A 17,224-nucleotide genomic window follows, 5' to 3' on the forward strand; every position below is an offset into this window, starting at 1 on the left:
CACTAACGGATTTATGGACGGAATCCGTTAGTTGGAGGTGGTTGGTGGGAAACTTGATGTTTTATTTTTTTATGAGGTGGTATTTTTTTTGGAGGTGGTAAATTCAATAAAGTCGTTATTTGAAGGTGGTAAAAATCAAAATTTCCTAATTTTTATATATACATCACAATCTATCGTAGATGATTAGAAGTGCTCTTAATTTTGTCAATAACCTTATTAGTATTTTTTTAATTGATACATAATATTAAGCTAGGGTAGGGTAGGTAGCGTTTATTAAATGAGCTTTCGCGTATGTCATATTACAATTTGTGATATTTCTAAGAGCCACCCTTTTACATATCCACCATTGAAGTTGTTATTGAATAGTAGGCTAGTATCTAACAGGCTAATACTACAAGTCTACAAGACCACAACTATTATCTGCCACTTTATTGGTGGTCACTCGTCACCAAACAAATTACTGTACATAGATACAAGCTAAGGGGCCGATTTTATTGGCCATATTTGCTAATTTATGTTCCATTTGACAAAATTCCGTGGACCGTGCTCATACTACAAGACACATTACAATTCTGAGCTTACAAATGCGATTGATAAAAATGCCAAATGTGTTCCTAATTAAGGACCATCAATTTGATTTGATGATTTGTGTTCTCACACAAGCCAATCCATCATAAACAGTCTTAGATGATATCGAGTATGCAATGGCTAACGTTTGTGTATCCGGCGATACTATTTAAAATAGTCCTTATAAAATTAACCTTGTATCTAGATTTGTATCCGTTGACAGTAAAGTAATCCATACAAAAACTATTTTCTTGTAATCAGATAAAGACGTTTTTATTTTGCTCATTATTTAATTCGTTCAAATGAATGAGTATAATATGGTTAACTAAGAAAAAAGAAAAAAATAACCCGAATTTAAGTGCACACTAGTACTATGGTACCTGAAGGGCGGATGGTATCTGATATAGCTAGTAATCTATTTTTCCATTAGCTTATTATTTACTTCCCCCGTCCCTGAAAGAACGACCCATTTGGCCTAATTTTAGTCCCAAAAAGAATGACCCATTTGCATTAAAACACCCACCAATTTGCAACAATGTTTGTGCAAAATTAGCTTTCCCATATAAAAATTTGATTTTTCATGTAATTTTATTACTTTCCCTCTCTATTTTTTTACAAACCTCATGTAAATTTATCTTTCCAACATGCTTTTACTTCTTTTTATTTAACTTTCTTAATACCCGCGTAATCAACCCAAATGGGTCGCTCTTTCTGGGACGGAGGGAGTAATAAATAGTACGATTAAATTAATAACTAGAATAAATAAGCTTCAATAATTTCCGAGTTTTGACAGAACATGAATGACAATAATCTAAATAGCATGGATATGTCCTTCCCATAACTCACAAGTAGTAACATATTTTTGGTTGAGAAAATGAAAAGCTGGTAATCCAGTTATCGATATGATTGGCTAGCAATTGCATCACCTCATACATTATATGGTGTCTCCGTGTATGTTTGTAATGATCTTTCCTACAATAAAATGGGTCATATTCAACTAAGACATGCAACTATGCAAGCACATGTACGTAGTTATCATTTATCAATAGTGATTGTGAAATAATTAAAAGATGGATTTGAGATTTTACTTCATTATTAAGGATTAAAACAATAAAGATAAATTGAGTAACAATCATGAATATTGTTCATAATAAAATATTAATCTGTTCACACTTAATTCAAATTTCAACTCTAAAGCTTTAACTATTATTCTTAATTCATTTTGAGACGGAAGAAGAGTACGTATATGTTATACATGTTCAAATACGGAAAAAAAAATAATCGAAAAATGCAAGTATCGATTTCGCCTTGTTTATTCGCGTCACCTACAGTAAACGATTGGCCATGCTCTTAGGGTAAAAACTAACAAGTGATAATAATGCCTCGTTCAACATAGAATTAAAAATGTCGGCTCTTTGGAGTTTGGACTGATCTGATATAAACAATTCAATCTTTCTGCTTGATCCAAAACAAATTATAAATATAGTCAAGCTTGCTTTCTGGACCGTAACATGCCACGCTCTACCGCATCTTCGTACTTACTAATTTAATCTAATTGCATTATCAAGTTAATTATTTAATTAAATGAACTAAATTTTATAACTCATCCTTTTCTCTCCTCCAATCAACAATAATACAAAATTTGTATAATATGATGGGGAGATGTGAGATCAAAACTAACTTAGATTATACTCATAATATCATTATATTGGTATATATAAAAATAAAATTAAGATAATGGTTTGACATCTAGGGTATTTAAATAGATTAGTGAGCTAAATTAATCAAATGGAATAATACATTAATGTTAGTTTTCTGTTTTTCGTGTTATAAACAAATTAGAAGCAAAATACGGAGTACAACATGCACAATTTTGACGAGCAAATCAGATATCGGAACTAGGGATGAGGGCAGCGTACTTCACAGTGTACGTGCTGTTACGGCCTCATGGGGGTTCAAGCACTGACTTATCCCAAACTTTTGCCTTATCTTATCCTTTTGGGCGATCCATTCATTACAAAATAATTTTACTACGGAGTTTTTTTTTTTTTTTTCATGATCATTATATTACTCGTAATAAATAGACAATAATTTTAAAAATTTAACAGTGTGAGAAAAATATTAGTAGCACAACATGATCAACACGCCAAAAAATAATGATGAATGAAATCTAGTCTAGGCACACAAGTACGATACAATGACACAGAGTTAAACATTATATACGTAGTTTCACTGTGGCATGAAGTGATCTTAAACATGAGCACGATTTGTATATGGGTATGATATCTCTTCTTTCCCTCTTAGGTTTTTGAATATACGTAGGAGATAATGTTTACTTATGGGGATAAATAGAGAATGGATAGAATAGAGATGATGTGATAAGGATGACATAAATGTAATTTTTGTTTAGAGGGATTGAATAATGGGGATTAGAGGTGATATGAGAATAAAGAGAGTATCCCCTCGTTATCTCATAGATCCTATACTTGTAGAGGGGTGAAGGATGATACATGGAGGGATATGGATTGTGAATACTTGCATCAAGACTAGATCATAGAGAAAAGGGAACCAAGTACGTTCAAATCAGTCTAACTTATAGTCCTTAAATAATTTAATTCTATTCAATTCAATAACAATAAGTCAATAACAATTTAAAGATTAAATTATCAACGAACAACCGTAGCAATAAAACCTTGATAAAAAACGCGTCTACTCCGTATAACACTATTACCATTTCCAAAACTTACAAGTAAAACAAAAGTGATTAGCATGAACACAACACATTATACATTAATTAATTAAATTAAACAATAGTTAAAAAGTTTTTTAAAAAAAATTGCCAAAAAAATGTTAACGAGAAGGGCCCACACCTTTGATGACCGTAGTACGTACCTGTCGTCCACCCTGTGAAAAAAAAAACCCAAACCCCCCTTTATAAATATCCTTCTTCATTTCTCCTCTAAATTCTCAAATCCTCTCAAAAAAACAAAAAAAGAAATAACAAAAAACTTCATCTTCAAGATTGTTTTCCGCCATTAATCGCCATTAATCCTTTCTTCAAGCTTGTTCACTTTCTCTCTCTTCTGTAGTGTATGGCAGTACAACTATTCTCTCATGAAATATCTGACCTGTGTCTCGGGAAGCCGCCGCTGAGGCCTCTCCCTGCCTCCGCCACCGTCGCCGACGCACTTTCACTTTTCCGGCGATCTTCCGGCGATCCTTCGCTCAGCGTTTGGTCTTCTCCGGTCGCCGGAGAAGCTTCCAAGTGCATTGGCAAGATTTCGATTGTTGATGTTTTGTGTTTTCTTTGTAAAGAAGAGAATATCTCGACTCCTTCTGTTGCTCTGATTTCTCCGGTTTCTCTCCTTCTTCCTGAAGGTCCTCCTCTCGTCAAGCAATTGGACCCTACCTCTAGGTATATTGATTTTCAATTTCCTTTTTTTTTTTTTTTAATTTTTTTTTTTTAATTTTTGAGATTTGTTATGAATTGAATTTGATGATGATTAATTTTTGTGATTACGATGTTAGATTTCATTGGATTTGATTTTTCGAAGTATTATGAATTAAGAATTATTAAATGCGTTGTACTTGTATATGACATTGATCGGCTCTTATTTTGTGTGATTTTGATATAAATTACTGTATACATAAAAATAAATTTTACTCCGTAATATATTTCTTAAATTAACACTTGTATTGATTTAGGAATGCATGACAAAATTATGATGGCTGATTAGTGATTTAATATTTGATCTAGCTACTGATTTTGATTTTACACTGATTTTGCATATCAAGACCTATGTTTTTATGTTAAAATTTGTTACAATTATAGATTCAAGCAGTCATGAATTTAGGCAAATTTTGTTGCTATTGATTGGTTAATTAGATATAGTGTGTCGATTGTTAAATGGATTAATTTTTTTTAATAGATTAAATGGATTAATTGATTAGGCTTTTTATGGACGTAATTATACTACCTCTGTTACAATATATATGACTGTTACAGTTTGTAGAGTTAATATGGTTACCAAAGTAGCTTTAGACCTAATTGATAGTGATTTGAGGTTATATAACTTTTTATGTGCAAACATGCAATGGATCAAGATTAGTTGTACTTGTTCAAAATAAATGTCATTTTTAGCTTTTGACAATACATTCCCTTTAGTGCAAGTTAGATTCATACTTCGTATATAAATGTACTTTCTAATTACAATGTACGAGTACTTGTTTTAATTTAATGATTTTAAAAAAAATTTAAGAGCTATTTAGATTCAAGTTATTACGACACTTATTTAGACTCAAATTTATTATGAAACTTATTTAGATTTATGATAGAGCGTACGCTCTAGGTACACCCACTTATTATTACGTACCTTCTTATAACTTGTGGTCTCAAGTTCAACCTTATATACTCTTATATCTTTTAATTGGCTTTTCAAGGCATTTTTGGGTCAAAATTATCACAATTCGAATTATTGTTGTCGCTTTTTGGTGACTTTTGGGTCAAATCAGTGATAAATATTGTAATTTTGGATGTGGTACCACAAATAATAAAGTTCACATGATGGAACAGAAAAGAAAAAAAAAAGAACATACAATCTCAAAAAAAATCAGTGACTTTGTCTTATGAACATGAATGCATCATGTTCCCTGTCAACTGTCTCCCAAGTTTCATATAAAGTCCATAATGACAGCTGTGTATCATACCAGAAGAAGACAATTCTTTGATGTATGATTTGAAATTTTGCAACATTTTTGACTCTGAGAAACAAAATTTCATTTCATCTGTGTATGGAAGTTTTATGCTAGCTTTAATGGGAGTTTTCCTCTTCATTTCCATCAGATAGTAACCAAATATGAGAGAAGCCATCAGGCTAGTTTATGAAAGTCTGGTGGTGCATCCTACATTGGTTCAAGTACGTCTTCTTTGCATACTTCTCGTACGTAGTACTTGAATTTCAATTACCCCATCTGTCCCGAAGTAATTGTCACTTGTACAGTTATCTAATTTCTTGAAAATTAAGGCGATATTTCATAGATTTATCACTAATCGGATCTTGGATTCCCATGACACCCGAACTTGGAATAAGTGAGGAGTATACTGTGGGAAGGGACACGCCGACACACAAATTGTATATTGAAACTTTTTAGGTAAACTTTTAAAATTATGATCAATTGGGACAATGTGACAATTATTTCGGATGGAGGGACCAGTTATCATCCTTTGAAATATTGTGCTAAATTATTCCGACCTTTAATTGTGAAGATAACATTCACCAAATTTATCCTGGATCACCATGTTTATACCTGTATACACGGAATTTTTATCCTGACATTTCTCTTGTTTATCCTTTGAACTTGCAGTATTCTCGATGCTGTAGATTACATCCTCGAAGGAGCTCAGAGTCTCATAGTTCCAAGGAAGAGCCGCAACTCCGGCAGCCCGAGGCAGAAGCTTTCTCAGAAACCTTCTGCAGGCCGCACATACTGCTGGATCAGCCAAGAAGATATAATTCGCTTCATCTTCAATTCCATCAACCACTTCTCTCCCATCCCATTTAACTCAATCCAATCTGTCAACATAATTGAGAAGAAAATCCCATCAGTACATTACGACGATCCAGCCTTGTCTGCCCTCAGAGCAATCAACAACTCACTCTCCGGTCAAACTGCTGTGGCAGTGGTAGATGACGAGGGTAGATTGGTTGGTGAGATTTCACTGTACACTCTCACTTGCTGTGACGAGACTGTTGCTCCTGCAGTTGCAACCCTTTCAGCTGGTGATCTGATGGCTTACATTGACTATGGCGGTGCGCCAGATGATCTGATTCAGTTGGTGAAGGCAAGGTTGGAAGAGAAGAAATTAGATGGATTCTTGGAGCTCTTAGAAGATGATCATTCGACATGGTCAGTTTCTTCCTGTTTAAGTTCAACGTCTTCTTCCTCATCTGATGATGAAGCTGTTGTAAAAAGCATGCGCTCCAGATCAAATTCAGCACGATTTGCTAGGGGTACTGAGCCCATTGTTTGCCATCCAGGGAGCTCTTTGATCGCAGTGATGATACAGGCTTTGTCACATCGGTTGAATCACGTATGGGTTGTCGAAGAAGATTATAGCCTGGTTGGCATTGTCACTTTTACTAGTATGTTAAAAGTTTTCCGGGATCGTGTTAATTCCTTTTCCTGATTTACATTATGACTTATCAACCGTTAATCCTGTCATATTATGACAACGAGATTTATTGTATTATTAATATGGTTTGATTATTATTTGTTCGAATTAAGGACGATATGATTGTAATATTGTGCTGTTGCTGTTGAAGAGTTCATCCGTAAAAGCTTTTGTCGTCATTTTAGAAGTAACTCAAAATGTCAATCTCGTTTCTAAATTCATCTTACTCTCGTTTTCTTTGTTAGGTTTCTGTCATACTCGTAACTGATTGACAATAGTACAAAACTGAATTGTCATCTTCAACAAAAAAAAAGCCCATTTTACGGCTACACAATAACACAACTACCCCAGAAAATTCGAGATATTCCTAGAGCATTTTACGAGAATATTCCTAAATACATCTCAGTCTTCTTAAAAATAGTGTATCCCGAGGCTTACATTCAGATATCAGATAGATACCATCTGCATCAAGACCCTTGGAGCTTAAGCTAAAAGAAAATGGTGTAATCGACATTTGATAGAACTACTCGGCTACTAAACAAGTAAATCGGAAAAGAGTGATTTAAATTGGATAATCTATAGTGTATCAAACCAATCTATGTATAATTTAAAAATAACAAGCAACTTATAACACACCAATGCAATGTTTACTTGCAAGATCAGGCAAGATGTGTACTCACTGTTCACCATTCAATTTGCTATAACAATATTTAACCAAAAAATTATTTCTGCACAAAAGAAATCCAATCTTGTTATGGAGTAATTAAATTATCTTGAGGCTCGAGCAGCAGCCAGAACTTGATTTGTCCAGCAGTAGTAGTGCTCAAGATATGTCCATCTTATTCTACAGTATACTTGTTACCTATGTTTATGTGTATATGATGTATATCTCTAGCTTCATACCATGCTAGTATGGAGATCTCGACAAATACTGACTGGAATTGAAGAATGGGAAAGAAGTTTGGAGGTCTTGGCAGACGGAGACTCATGGGAGAGTGGTAAAAGATATAGCTCAATACTAACTACGGGCTGGTGATCTGAACGAAGATCACTTGTCAGTAAAATTGATCTCGGATATGCATGAAGATAAGGCTTTTCTTACTTGGAGATTATTGGACCCCATATTGACAGCATCCTCATAAAGCCTCTTAGCTTGCTGTAATAGCTTCACCTTGTCTCTAATGTTGTCTGATCGCAAGCGAGACCTTTGCTGCAAGGCCATACCCCATCTGAACAGAGCTGCAGCGTTTTTGCAAATTAATTAGAAACTAAGAATTATTTGTAAATAAATGTTCTTGGTAATTTGAGACGAACATTCAACCAAACCTCACAGAATTTGAACGTAACATTATAAGCTTGTTTACAGAGGTTGCCTAATTAGTGTCAAAGCCCCACAGCAAACATTGTCATGAAAGTTTTCAAAATTATCTTCACGAGCAATCTTGAGACGAGACTAAAGGATTCAAATACCCCAGCAACAGAAGTACCCATCAGTCCATCACACTAAAGAGGTCATCTAGTTTTTTGACTGGTTGATTCTCACTTCTTGAGCGCCTATGAGCAATCGCAGCAGCATGTATATGCAGAATGCCAACACTACTAAAGACTCACAGAGATGCACAAAAGAGAACATGTTTTACTCAATCATAATCTAATTATTCAATAAGTAAGAAACGCTCTAATTTGTAGGTTATGACAATCATAGACATTATTATGATCTTTAAGTTAATGTACAAAACCAAACAGAGCACACATGTGTCACAAAAAAAAAAAAAAAAAAAAAAAAAGAAGTGGTAATTAGGAGCCCATCTAGATATCTAACCTGCATAATCCACACACATTGTGACTAATAACATATAGAACTCAAAAGATATACAGTAATAATAACATTGTGACTGAACAATAACAATAACAAAAAAGATGAAAGCTAATATATACATGCATGCGGCATGTAAATATATATGAACCACACAAACATGCAGACTCACACTTGAGAGGCTCCAAGATCTACTATAGGAAACAGAACCTTTACTTACCTTCTGGAGCATAGTCATTGCTTCTCGACATCATAGCATTAAATTTGTCAATAGCAGCCAAGAACAACTTGTCAGCATCAAGAGCTGCTTCCTGAATTTGGGGCAGAAAAGACAAACCCATTTTAAAATCTTAATAGAATACAAAAATCTATAATCAGTGATCTACCTAATAGCAAAATGCATGTTCAATTTCACATTTTTAGGACCTATTGCCCAATTGTTGAGAAGTTGTAATTCACACCTCAGCAAATAAGATAGGTTTTAGTTTGCATATGTTTAAATAAGGATTTCCAAGTTCATTCAATAGCCAAAATAAGTCCAGATATGTCATACTCTTGTTAGAATACAAAGTAGAGTATCTTGAGGTGAAATAAAAGGTGTGTATTATAGAGCAACAAACTTGTAGAAATAGATAGAGGAGTGAGATAAATGCACAAAAATGGTTGACTTATGAGAGAGTTCTTACTGGACCAACGTCAGCAATCAGTTGTGCGCGGAAGGAAAGAGCAAGCCCCCAATTATACAAGGCTCTCACATCATTTCCATCAATTGACAGAGCCATCCTGTATTTCCTTCCTGCTTCAACAAGAAGTGATTCACACTCTTCACATGCACTAATGAGACTATCTTCAATACGATCTTTGTTCTCCTCTAAAATGAATAAATTACTCCTTTGTACATCAAAATCATTGCTACTAGACAGATGCGCTCTCAATTCTCTGTTAATCTTCAATTTCAGCTCTCCATGAAGAAGGTAAGTATTTCCCAGCTGACCTATAGCCAGTAAACTCATAGGTTTCAATGCAATAGCTTGACCGAGCAACTTGGCAGACTCTTGAAGCATTTCCTCTGCGAGGATTTCATCATCTCTAGCCCTCAAACACTCCTTGGCTTGTTTCAAAAGATCTGTAGCTTTTCTGAGGCATTTATCAAACAACATATCGTCTGAAACTGCTGATGAAGAATAGGAACTCGTGTTATTCCGTGATTGAGAACGATATTTTCTCGAATAAAGTTCATCATCTACGTTCATCCTTTCTTCGTGCAACCTTTCTCTAAAACGGCCAAAGTTAATATCTTCCTTTCCTTCATAAGATTCATAAGCTCCATTTTGATTTTCGAAAATCTGTTGATTCTTCAAGGAACCCTCATTTTCTAGATGTTCTTTTGTGAAGTCAAATTCTGTGTTTCTACTCATACTATCCTCTGACACCCAATTTTGAAATTCTGACATATTAAAACTGAACTGCTGATTACTAGTGAACCTTACATTTTGGTAATTATACTCATTAGAATTGAGAAGATCTTTAGTATCCATATATGCATCCATTGTATTTGTCATCCCCCTTCGCAAATTTCTCTTTGTTTCTTGGTCTTTACCATCTAATCCATTCTTTCTACTATTACTAATTACAGTTGCCCTATATGGAATACTACCATCCACAGTAGGCACCACCGGGTCTGATGCTCCCTCAGCACCTCGCGAATCCTCTTTGCCTCGGCCAGCCACATCCTTGGCCAAATTATCTCTCTTAACAAAATTTGTTCTGCTAGACTGCAAAACACCAGCATTATTTTTAAATAAACCCCCCATAAATTCAAACAAATCAAACCCTTTACTGCTATTTTCTTTCTTCCTCCTGCTGTTCTTCTGATTCGGATTCTTTCCCACCTCCTGTCCCTCCACCAATATACCACCTATACAATCTTCAACCAAATTCCTGGCATTTACAATCAAACCATCCATTGTCTCAACTACATTCACATAATTCTCCAAATCAACCCTCTCATATTCAATTGCATTCTTCATCTCATTCTTCAAATCACTAATTTTAACATCAAACCCATCAAAAATCTCCATTAAACTTTTCAATTTTTCAGCATAAACCCTTATTTTAGACCCATTTAAACTCAAATTTTTGTGGGGTTTTCCATTAGCAAACCCAAAAGAAAACCCAATTGCAAAAACAATAGCAGCAGCAGGAAAAACAATGATCGACGAAACTCTTACCCTAGAAATGGCTAATGCACATACAAAACCCAGTATACACGTAAACACATACTTTTTATCATTAATACCAGATGAAATCAGAAATTTTTTGAAGTAATTGGACTCACCCAACTCGTCTGAATCAACCCAGATCCTGTAATCGTCCCACCCATTGTAAGAGGCAGCTGAATTTGTAGTACAAGAGGTTCTGATTGAGCTAAAGATGGTATTTTGAGGATTTGAGAGGCATCTATAATGTAGAATGAAGATGGGTTTTCTGTATTTCGGAAAAAATGAAGGAAATTTGGTGAAAAGTTGAGGTTCTGGGTGGTGGGAAATTAGAGTCCTCATTTGAAGGTGGTGGTGGTAGTGGACCGGTGGTAGAGTTCCTGTATTACATTGCGTAGGAATGTAGGATGGTATTATTCATTTTTCAGAGCAACAATCCTAGTCCTAGCACAACATAATCCGTATCAGTTATCACACCCTCTAATATTACAAGACAACACGATTAAAACTCGACATGAAAATAATGATTTATGACCATTTATCGAGTAATGTTAAAGGTTTACATAACCCTTCTGCATCAAAAAAAAAAAAAAAAAAGGTCTACATAACCCTTCGACCTAATAAGACATGAGTCACATGACTCAGGCCGTCTCAAATATTTTCGAGGCCCTATTCTAATCCCACAAAATTGGTCCTTAATAAAAAGATGCAATTTGGGTTTTAATTTTCAAAATACAATCTTATCCGAATTTTTCATCAAATCTAATCCGATTAAAATTCAACTATTTGGATTTGATCTGAAAATTTGAATTAAAAAGCATTACAAATTTTTACGGCCTAATACGATTACGAAAATATAGAATTGCAATTATAAAATTTCAAATCTTGAAAATATAGTTGTATGATTAACACAAATATTGAAAATATAATTTTACTTGATTAATAATTATATAAATAAAAACATAGCTTCATATGATTAATATAGACAATCTTAATTTTTTAAAATCATGTTTTCATATTTCAATTATTTCGGTTTTTTTGGATCCAAACAAGGCCAATCTAGTATAAGCTGAAAATTCGAATTTTCAAAACTTTTCAATATGATTCGAGTTAATAATTCAATTTTGCTTGGATAGATTTTTCGGTATTAATATGAATAATAGACACTCCTAATTTGGACTCTTAAAAATTTGGATTGAGCAAATTTCGCGACAAAAAGAATAGTTGCTCGCAAACACAAATACATTTTTTATACGTAAAATGAGACACTTTTGGCCTGTTCTCTTCATCTTAATTTCAGTTCAGTTCCTAATTTCCTTATCTCATAAACAATTCATATTAGCTCTATTCAGTTTAGTTCAGTTCAATTTAGTTCATTTCAGCTCAGTTCAGTAAATAAGAACAGACCCTTACATTATTTTTTTACCAATACCAAGCTCAATTTGGAAACTTAAGGAGTAAAATGACCCCTAAAAAGAACATTTTTTGGCATGCAAATCAAAGAAAAAAAAAATAATGATTAACCATTAACAGATTTCTAACTGAAACTGTTAAGTAATAGCAATTTTTTTTTTTAATTAAAATTTGATGCAACTGATTGAAGATGTAGAATTGACTTTTGTATTGCACAAATCCTTATAAGAAAAACCAATTTTTCTTGCAAATTTCATTGTCAAACAAAACCTTTTTACTCCCTCTATTTTTTTTATGCATCAGTTTGACCGGCACATTTGCCAAGACACTACTTTGACCATAAATATCTTTAATTGCGTATTAGTAAAATTGTAACAGAATTATATTATGAAACTAGACATTATGACGAATCTTATGATATATTATATAATAACATATATTCATTTTTTAGAGGTGAAAAAATTAAGTCAACCATGGCATGTGAATAGTGTAATTGTCAAAGTGATGCATATAAAAAAAAACGGAGGGAGTATTACATAAATCACTTTCTATATATGGATCTTTTAATTTAGATGCATTACTTTTATTTTTAGTTAATAAATTCTCTCTTTTTCTCTCCCTATCACTAGGGGGGTGTACATAAACAAGACCAGACCTGAAAACCGACCGGAACCGAACCTGGCCCAGAACTGTAGATTCAGGTCCGGTCTCGATCCTTGAAATTCAAGGATTCAGGTCCCGGTCCGAATCAGGTCTAAAACCGAGTTTTAAGGTCTGGACCTAAAACCCGATAAAATTGTGTTTTTTTTTTCAATAATCAAAATAAGTCCAAATTATGCAATAGGTCTAAAATCATCATAACAGTTCCAAAATGTTATTTATTAAAAAAAAAATCGAAAAAATCACAAAACAGGTCCGTTCAAGTCCAAACCTGGACCGAACCTGTTGCATCATGTCTGACCCAGAACTGGACCTGTTGAATCAAGTCCGGTCTTCGATCCTCAAAATTCTTTAATTCAGGTCCTGATCCCAACAGGTCCAGTCCAGTTTTGGGCTGGTATACAACCCTAACTGTCACATAGGGTGTTCCTTTTCCTTTATCTCCATCTATCCCATCTCCAAATATTATTTAGAAATCCGTGATTTTAAAGTGATGCACCTACAAAAATAAAGTATAAGCATAAAACAAAAACTAATGAAATAACAAGAAATTAGGGGGGCTTATCCTCAACCAAAAAGTTGGTAGCCTCTAGAACAACTAAGGGGCCTGTTATCTTCACATTATTTTCAATTCAGTTTAATTCTAATAAGTTCAGTTCAATTCAATTTTTAATTTCCTCCTCTCATAAAATATTCAGTTCAGTTCAGCTCCAATAAATTCAGTTCAGTTCAATCAATCATAACAGACCCTAAGTTGTTAAGTGTTTTAAAGGAGGAAGAGATAGAAGAGAGAATTATAAATGGAGGAGGTGATCAACTACATCCTGATCGAAATTTGATGCCTCTAATAATTTAGAGAATGATTAAATGAAGAAGATTAACAATTTAGTAGACCATTGTGCATTATATTAAGACAATTTGGGATATTTTTTTACAAAAATTTAGACACTGGAAAATTTTGAATATTTATTGAGGAAAGAATAAAGAAAATTGGAATTAATTAAGTGATTTAGTGACTTAATGTGCTTGTACTTAGTGCTGAGCTATCTACCACCCACAACTAAATTAATCCAAATATGTCCGATTTTATCTCATTACCTACTCTAATCCTAGATTAAACCAACTGCGGTCCAGGTTTCAAGTGTATAGAACTCCTGTTTTCGAATATTTATTGTTTTTTCGTCATTTTTTTCTTAAAAAAAATCCGTCTAAAATAATTTATTACTTTATTATGTCCAACAAGACGTCAGAAAATGAGGATTAAGGCATTTGGACACCTCTTAAAGTTGACAAAAACAACCGCAACATCTAGTATATTCTCGATCCTCCTTGTTTAATTGGACTTGCATTTATTAATCTTTGAATAAGATGCCATTCAAAAAAAAAAAAAGAAAAAACGTTGTAATTAAAGAATATTCAATATTTTGAATTTTGTATTTGAAATCAATCCGTCCTCTTATTTTAGCTCTTCCTCGATTAATCATTTACTTCATTTCACGTGTTTAAAAATATGAATTAAACAAGGTTTAAACTTAAAACCTCAAGTTTCAAATTTATATTGCTTGCCAATAATTAATCTATACCATATTATTTGTCATTTTGGTAAGTTTAAATATGATTAAGGATTATAATCATGGAATTAATATAGTAACTCGGGACATCACATGAGGCCTAACTCGAATTGGTGTTTTTGTATATTTTCATTATATCAACTTTTATACTTCTTACATATTAAATACTCGTATTATTATGACTATTGATCAAAGTAATACCTACACATGTGTCAATCAAACTTTTATATATACTACAGTAATTATTACGAAATAAAAAAAAAAAAATTAAAACTTTTTTATTTTTATTTTTACCCCTCATACCAAATCCGAACGGTTATGGCCACCTAACCGTGCCCCCAAGAAGAAATGTCAAAAAAAAAAAAAAAAAACGGAAGAAGAAATGAAGAAATGTCAACTTTAACTATCACTAAACAGGGATTAATATTTAATTTGCTTTTGATTAAGAAACATCAAACGTGCATGTGCTTCATTATGAATTATGATATGATTCCCTATAATTCTAATGGTGGTATAATGATGATAGAGTAATTTACAACCCAACTAATAAAAAAAATAATATAGTGCCTTGGAAATCAAATTAAATCGAGTGAATGAAAGAAGATTACTCCATTGTAAAACTAGCTAATATGAATGTAATTGTAGTCTAGTTTAATTTGGCGAATTGATGAGTTGTAGAATAAACGGTGCGGTGAAATTGAGTTGCGAGTGGTTGGTTGGGCAATTCATGGTTTTGGTGGATTCAAAGAATAGCTGCATGCATGCATGCATGACTCATGGTTTTGTAAGTTTGCCGACTTGCCGAGTGCAATATAATTGTGCTAGTATTAAGAAGATATATTGTAGTTTAATTTTGGGATTATACTGTATTATATTGATTCAATAATGACTTACCTAGTGTGTAAATATGTAATGTTAATATATGTTTATAATTTTGAGTGTAAAGGGATTGGCAAAATAAACATTTGTTACCCCTGTTTTTTTAAACAAGTATATCACTATAATCTGCGGCAATTTAGCACAAATAATGTTAATTAATGCGGGTTTTACCAATAATATTCTAAAGCGTGAGAGTACAATATTCGATGAATTTAGTTATACCTATAGAATTAGAAAGATAAAAGAGTGGAAATTGATGTAAATTATTGTTGATGAATTAATGAGTGGATTTATAAGAGGATTTATCTAGTTATTCTAGTGCTTGTATTACTCAGTATCTCTTACAAAATGATAACAACTCAACGTTCATTTATCTATGTCCATTATCAACATAATTATTTAAAATTGAAATCCTTTCACTTTCATTTAACACGGAGAGTGATAAAAGAAAAAGGGATAGAGATCAGATAATGACGATGGAATAAAACAAGTGTAATGTATATTATAAGGGAATAAGGATTAACGGAGGGATGGGAAAGGAAAAGATCCCATCCTTATCTATCAAATCCTGTAATTAGAGTCTTTAGAGAGGAGTGGTACGTAGTGAGGTATGGTATATATAAGTAGTGATAATAACGATTGTAAATGAAAGGTTGAGAGAAAGAAGGATTGTTAGGGCCTGCTCTAATTGAACGAACTGAACTAGATATTTTATGAGAGAAGGAAATTAAGAACTGAATTCTTCTGAACTGAACTAAACTAAACTGAACTGAAAATAATCTGAAATAAACAAACCCTTAACCTTGCTCCATATTACATTCTTAGGGCCTGTTCACATTTACTGAACTAAGCTGAACGGAACTGAACTGAACTGATTGAAGCTGAACTAAATTGAACTAAACTGAGCTGAAATGAATATTTTATGAGAGAGGGAAATTAAGAGCTGAACTGAACTGATTGGAGCTGAACTGAACTGAACTGAAATTAAGTAAATATGAATAGACCCTTATTCATAACTCATACTAAATATGAAAGTGAGGGATAGCTCAAGTGGTTAGAGGCTTAGAGCTCCTCTCCCGATTCCAAGAAACCTTGAGATTGATTCTCATCACCCGCCCTTGTGGCTCTCTAAACACCAAAAAAAAAAAAAGAGATAATACTTGTTTAACCATAATCACCCACCAATTTCCTTATATATTCACATTTTTATTCTTCTTATCCATATCCTCATGTCAAATGTACGTAAAATAAAAGTGTTCGGGGACTTTCTATTTCTCTAATGAACGAACTACAACTAAATTATTTTTTGTAAACAAATTTTTATAAGCTTCACACTTTAAATAGACCAGAATAAATTACTCTGTGCATAGTCATGATTAAGAATTTCAATGAAAGTATGATTACAAATTATGTTGACAGAATAACAAATTATACTGTATAAAACTATATGACATCTCACAACTTCACAAGTAATAAAAATAAGAAATATCCTAGTCACCACTTGTCTAAGATATTTCTCCAAAAGATAATTTATATTCTAGACATTAAAAATAGTACAAATAAAAGTCAACAATAGGAGCTCTTGAAAGCAAAAGATAAGCTAAAAATCAAGCCACTGAAATAGTGGGGTGGCTTGTTTTGACAAACCAAAAAGATTGGATAAGGCAATTCCACCATTTTATCATTATCCATCATTATTATTTTACTAATTTTTTAACCCTTCATCATTAATTTTTAATTACTATCATCATTATCAATTTTATCTTTATCAAATTTTTTAATGAAACAATCTTTTATCATTTTGTTGTTATTACATCAATACTTAATGTTATAACATTTATTATACCGATTTGCCCGTGATTCTGTCCTGAATTCTCAACTTAATTCCATTTTAGAAAGGATATAAATCTTTTGGTCACATATATCA

General features: G+C 33.0%; 2 protein-coding genes across 3 annotated transcripts; one reads left to right on the forward strand and one right to left on the reverse strand.

Annotated features, from left to right (window-relative positions):
- Positions 1–3,526: 3,526 nt before the first annotated feature.
- On the forward strand, positions 3,527–6,758 carry LOC145611228 (CBS domain-containing protein CBSX5-like). Its single transcript, XM_081666528.1, has 2 exons — positions 3,527–3,982; positions 5,932–6,758. The coding sequence occupies exons 1-2, from the start codon at positions 3,660–3,662 to the stop codon at positions 6,752–6,754; spliced, it is 1,146 nt and encodes a 381-aa protein (XP_081522654.1). The 5' UTR covers positions 3,527–3,659; the 3' UTR covers positions 6,755–6,758.
- A 563-nt stretch (positions 6,759–7,321) lies between these two features.
- On the reverse strand, positions 7,322–11,329 carry LOC145611450 (uncharacterized). Of its 2 annotated transcripts, XM_081666782.1 has the most exons (4): positions 10,894–11,066; positions 9,242–10,330; positions 8,776–8,866; positions 7,322–7,978 (listed from the first exon to the last, which is right to left on the reverse strand). In XM_081666782.1, exons 1-4 carry the CDS (start codon positions 10,936–10,938, stop codon positions 7,788–7,790), a joined length of 1,416 nt encoding a protein of 471 aa, XP_081522908.1. In that variant the 5' UTR covers positions 10,939–11,066; the 3' UTR covers positions 7,322–7,787. The 2 variants fall into 2 exon arrangements, with proteins under 2 accessions (XP_081522908.1, XP_081522907.1); XM_081666781.1 differs by having other exon boundaries at positions 9,242–11,329.
- Between the last annotated feature and the right edge of the window lie 5,895 nt (positions 11,330–17,224).

Source organism: Chenopodium album, chromosome 24 (genome assembly GCF_948465745.1).
Source record: "Chenopodium album chromosome 24, dcCheAlbu1.1, whole genome shotgun sequence".
Lineage (NCBI taxonomy): Eukaryota > Viridiplantae > Streptophyta > Magnoliopsida > Caryophyllales > Amaranthaceae > Chenopodium > Chenopodium album.